General features: G+C 42.2%; 1 protein-coding gene and 2 pseudogenes across 4 annotated transcripts in view; all 3 read right to left on the reverse strand.

Moving 5' to 3' along the window:
• Window positions 1-11,103: 11,103 nt before the first annotated feature.
• On the reverse strand, window positions 11,104-12,361 carry LOC102751990 (annotated as a pseudogene).
• A 339-nt stretch (window positions 12,362-12,700) lies between these two features.
• Window positions 12,701-14,366, reverse strand: LOC102751715 (annotated as a pseudogene).
• Window positions 14,367-14,977: 611 nt separating this feature from the next.
• The window catches only part of NCEH1 (neutral cholesterol ester hydrolase 1), a 62,264-nt gene continuing 56,034 nt past the window's right edge, over window positions 14,978-21,207 (reverse strand). For all 4 annotated transcript variants that reach the window (XM_006764116.2, XM_006764117.2, XM_015564177.1 and 1 more), the window contains one exon: window positions 14,978-17,907. In XM_006764116.2, the coding sequence (XP_006764179.1) occupies window positions 17,290-17,907 (618 nt within the window). In that variant the 3' untranslated portion in view covers window positions 14,978-17,289. The remainder of the gene's footprint in view (window positions 17,908-21,207) is intronic.

The following is a 21,207-nucleotide window of genomic DNA, read 5'->3' on the forward strand; positions in this document are numbered from 1 at the left end:
ATCTTTCTTCTATCATTGACAGTCCCTCTAGGTTGTGGGCTGCTTGCCTGTGTTCCTGAGAAGCATCTACGGTACCAGTCTATAGAGTGTGTTTTCTTTAGTGAATTACCGGTATGTTTACCGGTAATAAACTTGCACTGTTTTATGTATATGTTTGATTACATACAGCCTTGTGACAGTTTTCCTGCATGTCATAAGCATTTGAATATAAATTAAAATGTTAAAATCAAATCTGATATTGTTTTACCTTTTCTTTGGTGTGTGGAAGGTGTGCGGAAGAGGGGGTAGTCTTATACGGCGAGTATATAACAAACTCTGTATTTTGAGTGGAAATGTTAGGGGGTCGTCTTATACGCCCAGTCGTCTTATACGCCGGCAAATACGGTACCTTCCTTTATTAACTGTGCTGCTAAACCCCAGGCTACAAAAGCACTAGATGTGGGGTGCTGCCTACAGACCCGTGAGCTGGGTGTCTTCTGTTTCTAGATCTAGTCATCACCCACCACCCCTCTATCCTGCTGTGGGCCCATAGAGTCTGACCAATATGGACTGTGTGACGGACTCCCTTACTTCCAGTTCAGAACCTGGAAAGGACAGGCAGGAGAATGGACGTCAGAAGGTGGATGAAGTTTAGGGAATTTATTCCCTTGGTTCATTCTCTAATGGCCCACCTAAGGACAGCGGATGCCATGCTTTCTTCACACAGCCACCCATTCCTAGAATGGAGGATAACTTTCTCCTTCTATATCACCAGGTCTAGATAAAGAAACAGTTTGGCTCAGTGGATAGAGTGTCGGCCCACGGACTAAAGGGTCCCAGGTTCGATGCTGGTCAAGAGCACATGCCCGGGTTGCAGGCTCGATCCCCAGTAGGGAGCATGCAGGAGGCAGCCAATCAATGATTCTCTCTCATCATTGATGTTTCTCTCTCCCTCTCACTTCCTCTCTGAAATCAATAAAATATATTAAGAAAGGAAGGAAGGAAGGAAGGAAGGAAGGAAGGAAGGAAGGAAGGAAGGAAGGAAGGAAGGAAGGAAAAGAAAAAAGGAAGAGCTGTCTATTGTACCAATCTGGGTACTGCACTTTCTCTTTTTGGTTTCTTTGAACCCTGCCTACAGATTCGCAGTCTCTTTGTTCAGTGCTTTTCAAATGAACCAGTGTATGTGTGCAAGCTCTTTCCTGCCAGAACCCTGGCTGATAGACCTGGTGTGTAAGACCTGAATGGAAACCATCTTCTATTCGTTTCTCTGAGTAATTCACTGACTACTCTGGGACATTTTTATAGTTCTGATTATTTCATAAATATTTACATGTATTCTTTTTACCAGCCATGTTTCTGAGGTAGGTGATCATCAGAACACAGGGACCTTCACAATATGTTCAGCTTCAGCAGCAGCAGTGTCACCTGCAACCTTATAAATTATAAGTTAAACCTTATAAAAATATAAATTATTACCTGGCCAGGCTGACTCAGTGGTTAAGCATCAGCCTATGAACCAGGAGGTCATGCTTCAATTTCCTGTCAGAGCATATGCCTGGGTTGTGGGCTTGATCCCCACCCAGTAGGATTGGCAGGTACGAGGCAGCCAATTGATGATGCCCTCATCATTGATGTTTCTATCTCTCTCTCCCTCTCCCTTCCTCTCAAATCAATAAAAATATATTTTTTTAAATTTAAAATATATCTATATAAATTATTGGGCCCATTCCCAGACCTACTGAATCAAGAATCTGGGGAGTAGGGCCAGCCATCTGCACAGCCATCTGTGTTTTATCAAGCCCTCCAAGGACCTAATACATGCTCAAGTGTGAAAGCCACTAATGTGACATACTATGGTTACATACATGTTTTAATCTAAGGAACCCTGTTCGCCACTCTCCCAACCCCCACTCCTGCCAGAGACCAATTCCAGCATGACAGCAGGGCTGAATCATCTGGGAACCGCTGATGGCACTTCCCCAAACCTGAAAAGGGATGATTGTGGCTGCCAGACAGCTCAGTGCATCTTAATCTACATGTTATTTCCTCCTACTAGCCAAAACCTGAACAGCCGTTGGCTAATTCCCCCATTCTGTCAAGGCTTGTATATACCCTTTGAAGTGTATATCTCTGCCTCGCCTCAGGACAAATTGTGTTAATAAAAAGCATGGGGTCCTGGGACGAAGAGACGTGAGACCTGAGACCTTAGACCTTAGACCAGTGATGGCGAACCTATGACATGTGTGTCAGAGGTGACACGCGAACCCATTTTTTTGGTTGATTTTTCTTTGTTAAATGGCATTTAAATATATAAAATAAATATCAAAAATATAAATCTTTGTTTTACTATGGTTGCAAATATCAAAAAATTTCTATAGGTGACACGGCACCAGAGTTAAGTTAGGGTTTTCAAAATGCTCACAAGCCGAGCTCAAAAGGTTCGCCATCACTGCGCTTAGACCTTAGAACTTAGATCTTAGTTTCCCTTAAGCTAAGCTCCTCTGACCCCCAAATGCCTTTCAAAATTATGCCTCATCTCCAGACTCTTTATTAATCTACGCACAGCCTTCTCCAGATTGCTGAACCCTTCTTTATGCTGGAACAAGAACCCCGGCACACTCCACTGCAAAGGACTTTTTCCCCTGTCTAGTAGCTCTCAGACAAGAGTGCATTGATGCATCAGAATGATGCATGAAGCTTGTTCAAAATCCCAATGCCCAGGTCCCACATTGGATTCACTCAACCCTCTCTTTCTGTTGTCAGTATTCAGGTCGTTGAGTATGTCTCTAAGTATGTCTTCCTTAGAGCTCACAGCCTCCAGAGAACGGATGCACTTCCTTTGGGTTTCTTTTCTATTTGGTGTGGTTTCTCACCATGTCGAGTTGAGTAGTTTCTAAACCTGAGTTTCTGTTTATTGCAATAACTTTGTACAGTGAGAGATGATTACTAGATATATTATGGTGATCACACCATAAAGTATATAAATGTAGAATCACTATATTGTACACATGAATTATATTATCATACTAGAGGCCCAGTGCACAAAAATTTGTGCACTCAAGGGGGTCCCTCAGCCCGGCCTGTGCTCTTTCACAGTCTGGTACCCCTCGGGGGATGTCCACCTGCTGGCTTAGGCCCACTCCCCTGGGGATTGGGCCTAAGCTGGCAGTCAGACATCCCTCTGGCAGCCCAAGGCTCTCACAGTTCAGGACCCCTTGCTCCTTACCATCCGCCTGCAGTGGAGGCGGGAGAGGGTCTGTGGGCCCCGCCACCACTGCTGCACTCTCCAGGTGAACCTGGCTTCTGGCTGAGCAGCACTCCCCCTGTGGGAGCACATTGACCATCAGGGGGCAGCTCCTGCTTTGAGCGTCTGCTCCCTTGTTATTTATCTTTTATAATTGAAACTTTGTTGCCTGGAGTGGAGGCCACAGCTGGCCAGGGCAGGTGGGAAGCTTGGCTTCCTTCATCACCGGGGCAACCAAGCCTCCTGCTTGCTCCAGCTCCATGGCTGCCTGCCGCCATCTTGGTTGGGTTAATTTGCATATAGTCTCTCTGATTGGCTGACGGGCGTGGCTTGGGGCATAGCAGAGGTGTAGTCAATTTTCATGTTTCCCTTTTATTAGATTAGATATGAACCATACTTTAAGTTTTTTTAAACCAACAAAAAAAACCATATTCTTACCGTTAAGACCAAGTAAATGTAAAATATAATACCAAAGAAAAAAAAGTGAACTAAGGCTTTGCTACTTACTCAGTGTGATCTGCAGACCAGCAGCACCTAGGAGTCCCCAAACCCACTAAAACTCACTGAACTAGAATTTCTAACAAAATCCCCAAGTGATCCATATGCTGATTAACATTTGAGAAGCCCTGGTTTCAGAGATGGTGAATCATAGAAACTCAGTAGTGGGGACTTACCCTTACTCAGAATTTGTGGTTATTTTTGGAAGCAAGCCAAAAAATGCCTGTCTGCTGAGAAAAGCTGGGTATTTGGGAAGATAAAAAGGAAGTTGAAATTAGGCGCACAGCGAAAAAGAAAGTAGCCTGCATTCTTGATCCCTGGAAGCAGGCTTTCCTTCATTTTTTGGTCTTAGATATCCTTCAACAAGCTCCCTCTTCAAGTTAGCTAGCTTAAGTGAGTATCTGTTGTTTTTTGGGGTTTTTTTGCAATTGATGACTTTCAAAGAGATGAACTAAATCATGAGTAAGAGAAAATTAAAATGAGTATTTGGAGTCATTTTGCAGACCCTGTATAGGCTTTATTTATGACCAAATTGCCTTTTAAAAATATATATTAAATAATACATAGTCATGATTTTTAAAAATCAATTTTTTTTCCAGAGAGAACCAAAGTAGAAAGAACTTTCTTCCCCCAAAGCCTTATTATCATTCACCCAGAGGTAACCAGTTCACAGTTTCTTGTATAAAATAACCTTTAATAATTTTCCTATGTACCTATAATGTCCCCTGTTTCCCCCCACTCTTGGCAGCAACAAAGGAAGAGAAAGCTGATAGTATTATTATCAATAAAGCTAGAGGAACATCCTATCTAATAATACACAAACATGGTAATTGACCATACCTTTGCTACACCTCCCATGGGCTAATCAGCATGATATGCAAATTAACCGCCAACAAAGATGGCAGCTAATTTGCATATTGCAGGCAGGGCGGGCCAGTGCAAGCCGCCATCTGGGCCCCCCTGTGCCACCTAAGCCCCGGCCCGAGCCGGGACCCCCATGTGCGGCCCTGCGCACGCCGGGGCTTGGCGGCGAGATTGGCCAGAGGAAGCCCTATTCTTGCAGGAATATTCCTGCAACGGGCTTCTAGTATTTCATAATATCTAACATTTGTTTAACTCATTACTTTTTAAAATGACCTTCTGTAGCTTTATTTCTAAAACTAAAAGCCCAGTACACAAAATTTGTGCACGGGTAGGGTCCCTAGCAGCTGCTGGCTGCTGGCAGGGGCCTCTCTTCCCCAGCTGCCAGCTGCCGGCTGGGGCCTCCTTTCATTCCTCACCGCCCCCGGTGGTCAGTGCACATCATAGTTAGTGATCAAACTCCTGGTCAGTCAAACCCATGAGGGGACACTTTGCATATTAGCCTTTTATATATATAGTCAGAGGCAGACAGTAGGGCAAGCATCACCACTTTCTTTGATTTGACATGTGTTTTTTAAAAATATACTAGTATATATTTTTTTATTTCAGAGAGGAAGGGAGAGAGAGAGATAGAAACATCAGTGATGAGAGAGAATCATTGATTGGCTGCCTCTTGCACACCCCCTACTGGGGATTGAGCCTGCAACCTGAGCATGTACCCTTGGCCGGAATGGGACCCTTCAGTCTGCAGGCTGACAGTCTATCCACTGAGCCAAACCAGCTAGGGCTGATTTGACATATGGATACACTGAGGTCTAAACTCCTGTCCTCAATTTTCATTGAGGTTCACTAAATAAGTAGTTATGTGAGAGTTCTTGCTGTATTTGCTTTAAATTATTGATGACATTTGCCTTTAAGTCTCATGTATGGGTTTTCTTTTAGATTCAATGCTAGAGACAGACCATCACCCCTGAGAAACTCAAATGCCTCTAAATGACTGAATCACTGTTCACATTTTTAACTTTTTCCTTGACTCCCAGGGTGCTGTGAATGAGAAAGGGGCTCTGTAAAAAGGCTGACAAGCTGTCACAGTGCCACATGGTGACTCAAAGTAACCACACAGGATGGTCTGGTCACAAATTCCTAACAGGGCAGGCCATGGTGGGTAGTCATATCCCAGGCCTATAGCTTCCTTAGCCAAGGTCAACATGTACCCTAAGTGAACCCTGACCACTGTTTTTATGCATCGGAGAACATGCCTTTGCAATGTCAGAGTAATTTTCTTTTCTAGACCTCTCGAAGCCACAACCATAGGCACTGGAACATAAAATCACCAGAACATGAGATCAAAGATCCCCTCATTGATATCTGGTTCCCTGCATACCATTCCAATGTGCTATAAATGTTAATTAATAACTATCATGTACTCACCAGTGTAAAAGAAGTATGTGTCTATCATTTTACATTTTATCCAATCCCAGAGGTTTCCTCACTTTGCTTTCTCCCGCCTCCTTAATCTACCACCAGTGTATTTCATGTAACCCTCCTTACATCTTCTCCTTTAATTCTAATGTATAAAATAACTGCAACACTATCAATCCTCAGAGCATTTTTTCAATCCATTGAAGTTTGGTTCAGGGCATGTCCTCAAAATTTTGACTCAAATGAACTCTTATAAAAACATTTCTAAGAAAAAAAAAAGAAAGAAAAGACAAAAATAAATAAGAAAGAATACACAAGATAAATAAAATAAAATAAACACATAAAATATACACAAAACATTTCTATAGGCTGGGTGTTCTTTTATGGACAGTGCTTAGAGTCAAACCAGAAGTCAACCACAACTGCTTTTTCTTGTTGGCATGATTTGTTCTTTTCCTTGGCTATGAGCTCCTATTTCTAGGTTACCATTTCATTGTATTTTTTTGTTTAATAATAAGCTGCTTCAAGTATTTTTGTGGAGTACAGATAAATGTAACCTTTAGATAAATATAACATTTAAATTGAGGAAATGAAGGCATCAATGAAAACTTACGTAAATTTACTGAGATATTTGCTGGCGGAGCTAGAACTAGAATTGTAGTTTCCTAAATTCTAGTTCATGTGATTTCCTCTGTTCCACATGAGCTGAATGTCAAGTTTTTTCCCCTTAACCATGGAACATATTATATTTGTTTTTAAAAGCATGGCAATCCTGCAGATATCGCTGCCCATGTTGTTTGAATTGAAAATGTGCTTTAGCTTTTGAAGGCCACTGAGCTCTGCCTTACTTGTTGTTTTCAAAGGAACTTTCTTCGCATAAGGATTCACCCAGTGTTGAGTGCCTGTAAAGTGCCAGCAAATACTATGAAAGGTGAAGGTCCTATAGTTTTCGCTGCACTAAATGATCCTATAAAAATGCAGGACATCATTGTTTTCTGTCAGCCTTTTCCCAAATGGATAGCAAATATCTACCATGAATAAAAACATATAAAAAAAAAAAATGGGCAAAGCACTTTGGTGGGCAGAGAGATGAGTCATGCTTTAAAAAAAGATCAGTGTGAATCCTATTTTGTTTTGTTTTGCTTTGTTTTATAAATGTAGACCTTTCTCTCAGGTACTTATATGAGGATTTTAAAGTCTCTCTATTTTAAAAAAAAAAATACCCAATTTAATTTGTTCTGTGATGAAAGGGCTTTTTATTGATCTTTCATAGAAATAAACAGGATGCTAATGAGAAACCTGTATATTCCAGATGAACTACAACAGTGTGTAGAGTGGCTAAATGCCATTTACTGTCAAGAGTGCCCTCTGCTGGCGATTGCCTTGAATTAAAAAAAAAACATCTATTGGCTTCAAAATTTCATTTGTTGACCAAGTGAGGTTTTTAATGCATTGGTTTAAATATACTATATATATGTTTGAAGGGGGGAATACTCAAGATTTTAGGTTAAGAATAAAAATAAGCAAATATAACAGCTTCAGGCACAATGTTACATGTCAGAACATTATGGCTTCAATGTGACAAGACAGCAGTTTTCAGCAAGGATTGATTGAGTGCTTATTCTGTGAGAGGCTCTGTGCAGGCATTGGGGTCACGAGGTGATGCTGATATGAGCACACATCAGGATCTCAGAGTCTTGTGGGGGAGTCAGACCCACTCACAGACTGTTACCCTGCCATGTGTTGAGTGCAAAGGGAGACCTGAGGGACACCTGAGTCATCCTGGGGAGGGAGGAGTTAGGAAGGCTTCCTGAGGGAGGCTGGCAGAAGGAAGACAAGGCAGGGCAAGGAAAAGCATTCCAGGTAGAGGGAAGGGATCAGGTAAGAGAAAACATGGCGGGTGTGCAGAACTTTAATAAGCAGCCCAGCATCCTACTCTATGCAGGGCTTGCCTGGAGATGATGCTGTACAACAGCGCTTCTCAGGTGTTTGGCTTCAGGACTTTACTTCTTAAAAATGATTGAGGATCCCCAAAGAGCTTTTGTTCATGTGGACTTTATTTCTTGGTGATTACCGCGTTAGAAATTAAAACGGAAATTTTGAACATCGTTATTGATATATTTAACTACATGTTGCCCTAAGCTATATTTCATGGGCAGGGGGAGCCCGAAGTTTTCTAAACACAAACGAGTGAGAAGGGTGGGACTTGTTTGCAAAACTTTTAATGTCTGGCTTAACAGGAGCCCGCTGGGTTCTCATACCGGCCTCTGCACCCCATCTATTGCAAGGCCACATGTCAGGAAGCAGCTGGAAAACCCTTCTGTGCACTCATTAAAGCAAAACACAGGCAAATAACATCATAGTGTTATTATGAAAGTACTTTCGGTTTTGTGAGCTCCCAGGGGTGCGCAGTAGGCAGGGGCAAGTCCCTGAGGGAGAGCTGTGCACAGAACCCTGAGTGCACCGAACCTTATCGAGGGCCTGAAGGACTTTAGCTTGGAAATATACAATCAGGTTTGAGGGATTTTGTTTTTGTTTTGTTTTGTTTTGTTTTAATTTCAGAGAGGGAGAGGGAGAGGGAGAGAGAGATAGAAACATCAATGATGAGAGAGAATCATTGACCGGCTGCCTCCTGCACACCCCACACTGGGAATCAAGCCCACAACTCGGGCATGTGTCCTGAGCGGGAATCAAATCATGACCTCCTGGTTCATAGGTCAATGCTCAACCACTGAGGCACTCAGGCCAGGCATGTTAGGTTTGCATTCTAAGCCCTCCTTTTTGCAGCTGTGGCATTCAGGTATTCGAGGGGCCCAGGACTTGAGATAAGATGACTAGTTAGAAAGTAATTGCAATTGTTTGGGTAAGAAGTGATAAGAGACTTAACTAGAGCAGTGTGTCCAGAGATGGAAAGAAAGGAACGGATTTTGAAAAATATTTAGGAAGTAGAATTGATTAGACTAGGGCAGTGGTCGGCAAACCGCGGCTCACGAGCCACATGCAGCTCTTTGGCCCCTTGAGTGTGGCTCTTCCACAAAATACCGACTGAGCAGTGTGTCCAGAGATGGAAAGAAAGGAACGGATTTTGAAAAATATTTAGGAAGTAGAATTGATTAGACTAGGGCAGTGGTCGGCAAACCGCGGCTCACGAGCCACATGCAGCTCTTTGGCCCCTTGAGTGTGGCTCTTCCACAAAATACCGACTGTGCATGAGCCACGAAGTTTCAAGCGCACAGGTATTCACAGGTGCACACTTTTAACTGTGATTGGTTACTGTCACTGACTCTTTCCACTCCGCTTTCTCCTCCATCTTAATTCCTCCAGTGTTGGATGGCTTGGGGGGGCTGTAGGCATTTTGGGGATTCAGTCAAGGAAAATTTGAACTGGGAGTGCGTTTAGCTTGATTTTAGTGGAATATCTTCAGGTGATTTTCAGCTGCTTCAGTTAAGTTATTGCTGACTCACCCAGCAGAGGAATGACTTCCAGGAACACCCCATCCCATACTCTGCTGAAGTGGGGAGCCAGATGTATGGCAATACGAGCTAACTGTATTGTATCCTGCACCAGAAGTTTGAGGGGAGGTGAAGGAAAAACAAGGTTAAAAATGTACGGGGCCAGAAGTAATCTGGGTTCTTCAAATCTTCAGCTATATTTAAACAATGAAAGCAGAGAATTTTGTTCTCATCAGTGACTAGTCAGTAATCGTCACTTTTCCCGGTAAGCTGTGGTGTCTGTTTCCTCACTCCTTGAATCTGGGCTGGTCCTGTGATTTGCTTTGACCAATAGAATATGGTGAAATGATGTTGAGTAATTTTGGAACGTAGACCATCCATAACTTCCTGCTTTTGCATACTGAGAATGTTCCCTCTTGGAATTCAGATGCCATGTTTTCAGAATTCCATTTCAGGAGAAAAGGCCAGGCGGAGGACCAAGTCCCTTAGCTCACAGCCAGACACAAAGTGCCAGCCACGCAGTGAGCCATCGTGGATGTTCCAGCCCCGCGCACTGAGGATTGGACCCCAGGTCAACACTTCATTCAGCAGATGATCCACCAAGCTCAGCCCAGTCAACCCAGAATCATATAGTAACAAATGGCTATTGTTTTAACTTAGGGATTTCAGAATATGTTTACTCAGCAATAGATAATCTGTGTTTGGAGAGGAAGGAGAATAAAATGGAGATAAAGGGGTCAAAGGGGAGTTTCTTCTGGACAGATTTGACTATATTTATAGAGCTAAGAAGGAATGAGTAGAGTGAGAGTTAAAGATGCAGGAGAGAGGGGAGGTACTTCAGCAAGTCCTTGAGTGAGATGTTAATGAATTGGATTAAGGACACCAATTGAGGCACTGGCTTTGTCTAGAAGGCAGTAACTTCAGTCTACAGGCATGGTGGAAATGAAGTCAGGAGGGGCATGCTACTTAGCTTAGTGAATCATTTATCTTAAAGTAAAATATTTAAAATAACTTTAATCTGTGATCAAGCAAATAAGTATTTATTATTTCTTTACTTCATGAATTTAACCAGAATAAAAAATATATAATTTGATTTCCCATTAAAAAAATGAAAACAGAAAGAAGGGAAGACAACATTCTACAAGTAGTAGAATTGCTTTCACTACTTAAAATTTCTCAAACTCCTGCCAGGCCGCTATGGTGCAGTGGTTGAGCTTTGATCTACGAACCAGGTGGTCACTCGATTCTCTGTCAGGACACATGCCCGGGTTACTGGCTCAATTCCCAGTATGGGGTCATGCCAGACGCAGCCGATCAATGATTCCCTCTCATCACTGATGTTTCTTTCTCTCTCTCCCTCTCCCTGCCTCTCCGAAATCAATAAAAATATGTTTTAAAAAATTTCTCAAACTATTAATTTGACTTCTATAGAATAATTGTGGGATGTGTTATATAGATCATTCTTTTAGGGCAGTTTGCCACAGTTTATTTAACAAAGGAAAAACCTCAATATCTATTAAGAAAAATGCAGAAAGCACTTGAATTGTGGAAGGATAAAAAGAAAATCTTCACTTTATTCATTTTATCAAAACCATTTTTTGCTTTAAAATTTGGTTGAAATTACTTTGAATTATTAAAATTTTCTTGGAAATATTTAAATAACCTTTTCTTATTTACTTTCTGAAAAAAAATAGCTGTATATTTTATTGCGTGACCATTTAAACAATGTTTACATTACATACATTAACATTTAAAAATAGTTACTTCCCCCGCCCCCATAAAATCCTCATAAACTCCAGAATACTACAAAAGATGGAAAGAACAGTTTGACATCTGAAACACACTCCACAGCATTTAAATCCAGTGTGGCATACAAGTAATAGAAGTACTTCATCCATTCCATAGTTTCCAAATTATGGGGAACCATGTATTAAGCAAAGATCCATACAACAAGTAATCAGTCATCAATACTATTTTGACAATATATATGTAGCAATTTGCCTTTGATCCATGAAATCTGTTTTGCAGCATCTTTTCCAGCTGCTGATTGTAAAGTGTATTTCTTATAAATTTGGACAAGTCTCATCATGGCTTCTTTGCACACTCTCTACTGTTTGTCTAAAGTTCTCTATCTCACAAAATTAAGTAAGTGATCATCAGCCAGAATGTCCTTCTTTAGCAGCTGCAACTACAGACACAATAACATCATACCTAATAGCTTTCTCAGGGTCATGTGACCTCATTTTAGGAGACTCTGTTAAGTCCTTTGTTAAATCAGGATGGTTCATGAGACAGCAGCAAGCAAATTTCACACATTCCCGGTACATTGGTACATGAATGTCACTAACCCTACCTAAGTAATACTGCCAAAGTGGTTTGTTTGGGGAAGCCAAATTCTGAATCCTTTGACCCAAACAGTTTTGCTAGTAGTTTAACAACTTGCTCCTCATTATTATTGCTCTTTAATTTAAATTCAACCTGGCATAAAACTGAGAGCAGCAAATGACATCAATATTATAGAGCATCAAAATCAAGTCAAAGACATGCTCTCACAAATTGCTGACAGATGTTTTCCCAAGCATCAGAACCTGATTCTAAAAACTGGTTAATACATGAATGGACACAGACAATAGTGTGGTGAAGGCCTGGAGTGGGGTAGGGTCTGGGAGGAGGGCAGTAAAGGTGGAGAATGGGGTACATCTATAATACAATCTATATAATAAAGAGCTAATATGCAAATGGTTGTGACACCCTCATGCATAACGACCAATCAGCCGGAGGCTGCATGTGTAGCAGGAGTGGGTGGACGGGGACTTGTAGCGTCGGGAATTTGTGTGAGGCTCACCTCCCTGCCCCCGGCTCCAGGGACATGAGGCTCGTAGAGGCCTACCTCTTTGGGGCAATGGATCACAGGGCTCCTGCACTGTGACAGGGCACAGGCCAGGTTGGGGGACTCCCCCCATGAGTGCACAAATTTTGTGCACCGGGCCACTAGTCCTATATAATAAAAGGCTAATATGCAATTTGACCAAACAGCAGAATGACTGGTCACTATGACATGCACTGACTACCAGGGGGGCTGACACTCAATGCAGGAGCCTCTCCTGCCTCCATGGCAGCACTAAGGATGTCTGACTGATGGCTCAGGCCTACTCCATGGGGAGCAGGCCTAAGCCATCAGTCGGGCATCCACCGAGGGCTCCCAGACTGTGAGAGGGCGCAGGCCAGGCTGAGCCCCCCCACCCCGAGTGCATGAATTTCATGCCTTTAGTCAATAATAAAAAAACCCTAAGGGAGGTTTTTTTTAATTGGTAATATATGGTTCAATAGCTTGAGCTGTCCTCTTCAGTAACATCTTTGCCAAATCATATGCTTGCTTGTTTAAATTCTATGGGCAAAAGCTCCTGCGATGCTATATCACCTTACAAATTTTAGAATTCATGAGGTCTACCAAGTGCATATGAACTTTCTGATTGTGGCTATTATTTGTAATGGAAAATACTGTTCTGTATAATTGTGTAAAATTTCATTGTTGTCTTTCAACTCAAGGCATGTTATATGACTTGACCCAAGCAATGTTCTCAATAAAAAATACCTGTTGAATTTGTATCCTCTAATGCCTTCAACTGCCTTGTTATAAACATGAATATATCCTTTCATTTATCAGGGGATGTGTAAGGAGCTTCGGGAGCTTAAATTCTGAAAATATCAGCAAGGCAACAGGCTATCAGTAGGTGAACACCTTTAACAGGATGCTTGAGGAAAAAGTCTGAAGCAAGATGTAGTCAGGTTTAAGTAAAGCTCCTTTTCTTTTTCAGAGTCCTGGTCCATATCCACGAACATTTTCACAAACATCTTTAACCGTCTCATCATCTCCTCTTTAGATATTTTATCTGAGATTTCCTTGACACCAGGAGGATAAGTAATATTTCCATCATTGGTCCTCTTCTTTGAATGAGCCATGATGGAAATATGTTTACCCCACCCTGGATTGAGATGTTGCCTTCTCTAACACCTCAAGTCTGGCTTAAGTATCCTTTGTACAGGTTTCCAAGACAACCTGGGCTCTGGTGGATGGAGGGCAGAGTGGACTAGAGTCCTGTGAGGAGAGACTGTGGTTTGTGGATCTGGGGAGAGAGCTGAAGGGTCAGCCATCAGGATCCCTGTGCTGAGTCTCTCTCCCACACTGCAGATGCCATCTTTCTTGGGTGGAGTACTCCCCTCCTTACGGCATCACCCTCTGGTCTCTAAATAACTTCTTTAAAAACTATATTTTGACAGGTTTCCCTGATATGAGCAGTACATACTGTATCCAGACATAAAATGAATGTCATCAAGGAGACCAATGAGCCACCGATCTTGAAAGGCAGCTGGAGGACTCCAATGGGCAGAAGATTTGGGCAGAACTGTGGTTAGGAATCTGAGATACAGAGAGAAAGACAGAGCTGGGAACCAGAAAATGAGACAAGGAGCGCACTACCAAATGGAGCCATTTTATTTCCAAACATGAGTCAAAACAAACATACACTTTCTTACCTCCATACTGGATTTTCATCTTATAAAATAGATGTGCTGCTAAAATCCTTCATAAAATCTGCCTTTCCCTTTTGCAGTTGGAAATAAGCAAAAAGTCAAAGGTTAAAAGGTCATGCATAAAATATTTATCCACCGAGATAATTATATAATAGTCTTAAATTCTTCACAAATCAATGATAAAACATGAAGACTAATTAACACTTCACTATATTTTTCTGTACTTCAAGACTTTTTTCTTCATATATTTATATCATATTTCACAAACAACAATGATTTACAAAAAAGTTATCAACTTTTTCATAAAATAGGAAAACAAAACAAAGCCATAGCATTGAAAATATCCTATATATTGAAAGGCTAATATGCAAATCAACTGAACGGCACAAGTTGTTATAATGCACACTGGCCACCAGGGGGCAGACGCTCAACACAGGAGCTGTCCCCTGGTGGTCAGTGCATTCCCACAGGGGGAGCGCTGCTCAGCCAGAAGCCCTGAGTTGTGCTCACGGCTGGTGAGCACAGAGGCGGTGGCAGGAGCCTCTGCTGCCTCTAGGGCAGCACTAAGGATATCCAACTGACAGGGAGTGGGCCTAAGCCATCAGTCAGACATCCCCCAAGGGCTCCCGGACTGCAAGAGGGCACTGGCCGGGCTGAGGGACCCCTGCCCCAGTGCACAAATTTTGTGCACCAAGCCTCTAGTGTGTGTGTGTGTGTGTGTGTGTGTGTGTGTATACCAATCTGCAGAGCATAAACTTAAAAAAAGAAAAAAGAACAAAAGCTAAAAGAAAATAAACTCACCCCAAACCAAAATACCTTCAACATAAACTCTGTAGGCTTCCCAAAGGAGTTCTTAGCACTTGGATTTTTGGTTGCTTCATAGCCTCTCTTGGATCTAGTGGTTTTGTGTATCCTGACTCACAACTATTATTATTACAAGGAGAATTTTGAGGTCTGAGGCGAGACACAGTGCAAGTCATTAGACAAATCACACATATAAAAGCTTAAATGAAACTCAAGTATTTCATCAGAAAGAGTGCTTGACCCCTTTTTCTTTCATGCCCTTTTCATCTGAGAGATCCCTTTAGAAATCTGGAGTCATCTGCTGTCTATAATTACTACTGGATTTGGCTTATAATCCTAGGGGGAGGAGATACCATTTTAAGGAATTCTGTGCATATATTATATTTTCTTTGCTTTATTAGAGGTAGATAACCTCAAAGGTTATAAAAAAAAAAAACACCCACAAAACATAATATTAAACAAAGAGGGTGGCTGTAAGAGAGTAAGAACTAAAATCCTAATTTTTAAGAAAAAATACCTTTGATGAAGTATGTGTCTGTGTATATGGAATAAATGACCTACAAGAAAACATGGTAGAAGAAGAGGTCAATACACACAGTTTGCCAGCCTTACAAAAGTGGTTGGAATTTATAGTTGGAAGAAACCTCATAGGTCAAGTAATCAATTCTCTGATTTTAGAGGAAAGAGAAAAGAGGCCCAGAGGCAGTGAGTGACTTGCCTGAGTACATTAGCACACTAATTGGTATGACTATTATTTTACACACACTGTTGCATTTACTTGTTTTGTACAACAAATAAAAAAATAACTGCAAATTTTCATTTATTTCATTGCCAGAAGTGGGAAATACCCATCTTTCAAATGAGCAAAAGGTTCTACTTCCTCCCCCCTAATGATACATGATTAAATTGTATCATTACTTGGCTAGACGTCTGCTCTCCGCAGTCCCTGAAAGAGGCAGGGATTGGGGGAGACATGCGTGTGGCAGGAAAGAGAGCAGAGGTACTCAACTCACATCCGAATTGGAGTTCCCTGTGATGCCAAGATGTTCCCACTGGCAGTGAAGGCTTTACATCAAGTTAAACTCAGGTTATTGGAACTTCCAGACCTGATGGAAGGAGATGAGAGTGTAGGAACCAGGTGCCAACGTCTGCCCTTCACCCAGAAGAAGAGGAGCTAGTGTTCCTTTGACCATTGAGAGCAGAAATGAGCAGTGTGTGTCTTGCCTAAGCTATCAACTATCAACTTAGATGACTTTACTAGGTGGAGTCGTAGTTTCTAATTATCTTAATTTGTATATGCATGTGAACATCAAAATACTTAGGCCTAATGTATAGTAGAATGAATAGCTATTTTACCTTTTTCCATAAATTAACATGTGGATATAATTCTCAGGTAGCTTTTTAAAAATATTATTTTTAATACTCATTATCAACTTTATTCTGAAAAATCTTGAGTCTAGCTACATATATGAACATTAAATAACTTAAAAAAATAAACAATACATTATATATATATATACCAAAATAGCCCCATTTTAAAGCTATGAGAGTGAAAGGGTTGAGTTTTCAAGAATAAGCTAGACCCTCCACAATGTTTTTCCTAATTTTAACTATTATTAAACCTATCCTTTTTTCTGACTATTCCAAATATATACGCACCACTCTTGGTAATTTATGTCAGAAGTATTCATTATGAAAACAATAGGTTGGTTCATTTGTTTTTACTTGTTCTACAATGGAAAATTTATTCTAAATTTAAATAAATTTGGTCCCAAAAGTTCTCCCCCTAGGAGATGGCATAACAAAAAAAACAACCCAACAATGTATAGACATCTAATGCATGCAGCCTTATATTTTCTAATAATAGTGGTAGAAAGTAACATTCAAGTATCATCATAATCCAACTGGACTTATAGCTATCTCATAAAATTAACACTCTAAAGGAAGAACGTCATTTGAGAAACTTGTCCTTGCTAGAACACCTGTGCCGAAATTCCCATAGGAAATAAACCATCCATCCACAAAGGACAGAGGGCACTTGGTACCCAGCGCTGACCTTCCAGGACACGCATTTAATAGTGCTCTGACCTCAAAGTAAACTCTAGCACACTGAAGAAGAGCCCATCCTTCCTGAACTCATTAAAGGTGACTGTCTCCTCCAGAGGTGGAGCTATTTCTTCTAAGAACTTCTTGATGAAGGCAGGACCCACAGCTATTTCCAGCTCCTAGTCCTGCTCTCCGCAGTGATGGGTACTCGCAGCAGTTTGGCTAAAACAAGAACAGAGAGACCGGCCCACCTGGAGAACCAGATTTAGATGTTCTTGCACTTCCGTTAGTCAAACGCAGCTTTGAAAATTAAATTAACATAAAGCAGGGGACAGAGATTCCATAACTCACAGGTAAGAGGGGGAAATGAGTCGACTAAAAAGTACACGTCTTTCCAAAGCAGGTGCAGGTGGTCAAGAAGGGCACAAGCATTCTAGAAACTCTACTCCTTCACAGGTTTTTATCCAGCCACTTAATGTAGCTATTCCTAGTCCGGATGCCCACGGAGAAGTTGGTGGGCCAGCTGGTGAAAATCATGCACCCGTGGAAGCCATCCTCGAAGTGGTCGAGGGTCACCTCCACGCCTGCACTCTCCAAGCGCTTTGCATACATGATCCCATCGTCTCTCAGCACATCGTGCTCACAGGTCAGGATGTAGGTCTTGGGGAGGTGCTGCAGGACCTCCTGGTCAGCGATGAGTGGGGCAGCACGGGCATCCAGCAGCTGAGGGATCTCCTGGACAATCCTGGTGTTGCCGGTGGCCTGCACAACAGGCTGGTAGTTCTTGGTGATGGATTTGGGCAAGAGGGACATCCAGTTTAGGCGGGCCCTGAGGGGAGCAGCCTCTTCCACATCGAGTGAAGTGTGATTGTTCACTATCATGGCCTGGACAAAGTCATAGTTGCCTTTGAAGTAATCCACCCAGTACTTCACCATGACATAACGGGGCAGGATTGGGGTGTTCACATTTTGCTGATAGGAGGGTGTGTTAAAATCCAAAGCTTGGAGGACTGGATAAATTAAAGCTTGCACTTTGAGCTTGTTTTTCAAGTTGGCATCTTGACTAAACTGGAGGAGAAGAAGCAAACATATTATTTTGCATGGTTCCTTCTACAGAAACCACACCTTAAAAAGGTGTTACTTGGGCCCGGCCAGCGTAGCTCAGTGGTTGAGCGTCAACCTATGTATGAACCAGGAGTTCATGGTTCTATTCCAGGTCAGGGCACATGCCCGGGTTGAAGGCTCGATCTCCAGTCGGGGGAGGAGGGGGAAGGGGTTGTATGCAGGAGGCAGCTGATCGATGATTCTCTCTCATCACTGATGTTTCTATCTCCCTCTTCCTTCCTCTCTGATATCTATATCTATATATTATTTTTTAAAAAGGTGTTACTTTGAATCAGTCGAAAGGATACAGTTGTTAAATTTCTAGCAAGCATGGTATTAATGTAGTTTAAAAAAATAAATAGTTCCTCATCACCAGCCACTGCCACTACCTGATCAAGCTGCTGGACATTGACCAACAAAGGTATGATGTTTGCAACTCATAATTTTGAATGAAAATTGCCAAGGTAAATGATCTCTTAGGTCTTTAAACCCTCATTAACATGTTACTTGTATCTATCCTCTGGCACTCAGCACATCCTTAGTGGGTGTTGTGGATGGATAATGTGTGAACCTTATTTCGTTTTGTATTCCCTGCAAGGCCCAAAAAGCAATGGCTTCCTGGGGAGAAAAGACAAGTCTGACTCTTCCAAAGGTGAAAGGCAGGAAATGAGCAGATGACAGGAATCCAGTGTTTCCGCAGGGCCTCAGGTGATCTCCTCCCGGTGAGCACTCAGCCTTCATGCTGGTGAGAGTGAGATTTTACATGGGGCTGGCCATGCACCCTCCATTCTGCTTAATGAGCACGTGCCCCAGAGTGAGGTCGAATGGGAAGGGAAGGACCCCCTCACCTTAGCAAATCTCAGTTCCCCTGTGCCTCCCCAAATGTGAATGCACTGCCTCATGTAATTCTAGTGTCTCAAATGACTGATTTCTCAGGTAACATCTAAAAGACAGCTGATTAGCTCACTGTGGGCAACTAATCAATCCTCAAGGTAACTTTAGCTGTGCTAGTACAATTCTGTTTCACACCGGCCTTTAGAACCCCATCCCCGGGGAAGATGTAACTGCTCTGGAAAACTGAGAGGAAAAGATCAGGAAATAGTGCCATTAATATGTGCCCAGAATTGTATAAGGACATCAGCTCTCTAAGTCCTGGCAATAGCCCTGCAATCGGACGATACCACCCTCATTTTCCCAAGGCTCAGAGAGGTTAAAGGACTTGCCCAGAGCCCCGTAGCTCCCAAAGGGGGCCTGGATACCCTCCCAGTTCTGTCTGGTTTTAAAGCCTCCCCAATGCACCAGGACTTCTTACCGCGTTTGGACACGTGGATAGCAAACCTGCCAATGCCAAGTGGAGAATCAAGTTTTTTACTTACAGCAAAGGGGAGGAAACCCAGATACCCCACAAATAAAAAGGCAGACGCTACTTGAAAATAGCACCCCGAATTTGGAGGTGAGAAGACAGAGATGCTATTTGTAAGTTATTTGATACGTTAAACAAAAACCTTTTGCAGCCAAAAACTTTTCTGGAAGAGAAGGTTTATGGAGTCGTGTGCTAGCAGAGAAAGGCCAGATCCTGGACACGCAGTCTGAACTCCAGCTGCAGGCCTGGATGGAAAACACAAACATGTCCACTGTCCTGAAGCTGACAGGGCTCTTTTTTCTTTTATTTCAGAAAGAAAGGAAGAGGGAGAAAGAGATAGAAACATCAATGATGAGAGAGAATCACTGATCGGCTGCCTTCTGCACGCCCCACACTGAAGATCGAGCCTCAACTCCATGTGCCCTTGCATGTGCCCTGACCAGGAATAGAACCTTGACCTCCTTGTTCATAGGTCGACGCTCAGCCACTGAGCCACACCAGCCGGGCTGACAGGGCTCCTTTATACAATGGGTTCCAGGAAGAAAACTTACGTTGTTTGAAAGAATTTACACTGGACATAGATAGGGGGGCAGGAAAGGGAAGGAGAGGGAAGTTCTAGGAGAGGTGCTAGTTCCTAAGGAAGAAATAGTTCCTGCCTCGGTACTGTTGTGGTCCCCAAACTGGAAAGTTCACGCATAAGCAGGGTGCAGTGCTGCCTGCTGATCGGCTGTTTATTATATCTTAGATCACCACCTGGAAGCTGATTCACTGTTTCAACATCCAGTCAGGAATGTGAGCAGTCTTCTGCTGGAGTGGGCCTGAGGCTCTGTACCAGATCCCCTCTTACCCCTTGCTCCTGCCCTCCAGCCTGCTATAATTTAATGCAGGACGGCTCAGAATCTGTCTCTTGTCAAATCCCTAACAGGAAGAAAATGTACTTATCGTTGAGTTTATACAGCTGCCCCAAATTTTGTTTTTAGAGAATGTAACCAGGTAAAGCTCAGATCTATTATTACATTTAAAGTAGCAGAGCCATTTAATATTTTCTTTGATAGTAAAAAAAATTGGGAGACACTTTTTAATTTGGCTCTAAGTTCTAAGGAAACAATCTCAGCAATTGGAATTTTAAGAAAAAAATTAAGTTTTTTAAAATATATTTTTATTGATTTCAGACAGGAAGAGGGAGAGAGGTAGAAACATCAATGATGAGAGAGAATCATTGATCAGTTGCCTCCTGGATTCCCTACAGTGGGGATCCAGCCCACAACCAGGGCATGTGGCCTGTCTGGGAATTGAACCATGACCTCCTGGTTCATAGATGAACGTTCAACCACTGAACCATGCCGGCTGGCAGAATTTTAAAAAATTTTTAAAATTTTCTACCTTTGGAAGTCCAACAAGGAAAAGGAGCAGGAGATCTCATGAGGAGCAAAGGGGGGGAGCCTCTAAAATTGGCTTCTTGTTGTACTGACTATACTCAGGGCCAGTACACGACTCAGAGATGACATGTCTCTCAGTGACCCCTCTTATTTTAGAAAGCCCTCTGACCCAGGCACGTGCCCTGACCAGGAATCGAACTGGTGACCTCCTGGTGCATGGGTTGACACTCAACCACTGAGCCACACTGGCCAGGGTGCACTTCAATATTTTATCAAAAATGTCATGAACACATAATGAATGTGACAAAAAAATTATCAAAAAAATAATGTTGGCAATAGAGAATGAAAATCAATATTGGATTTGATGAGGTACCTCTGAGTGAAAAGACAGAAGGTAGTTAATATTCATTTTTATGAAAGAAAGTAAGAAAGAAAGAAAGAAAGAAAGAAAGAAAGAAAGAAAGGAAGGAAGAAAGGAAGGAAGGAAGGAAGGAAGGAAGGAAGGAAGGAAGGAAGGAAAGA

The sequence above is a fragment of the Myotis davidii genome, unplaced genomic scaffold, assembly GCF_000327345.1.
Source record: "Myotis davidii unplaced genomic scaffold, ASM32734v1 scaffold115, whole genome shotgun sequence".
Classification (NCBI taxonomy): Eukaryota; Metazoa; Chordata; class Mammalia; order Chiroptera; family Vespertilionidae; genus Myotis; species Myotis davidii.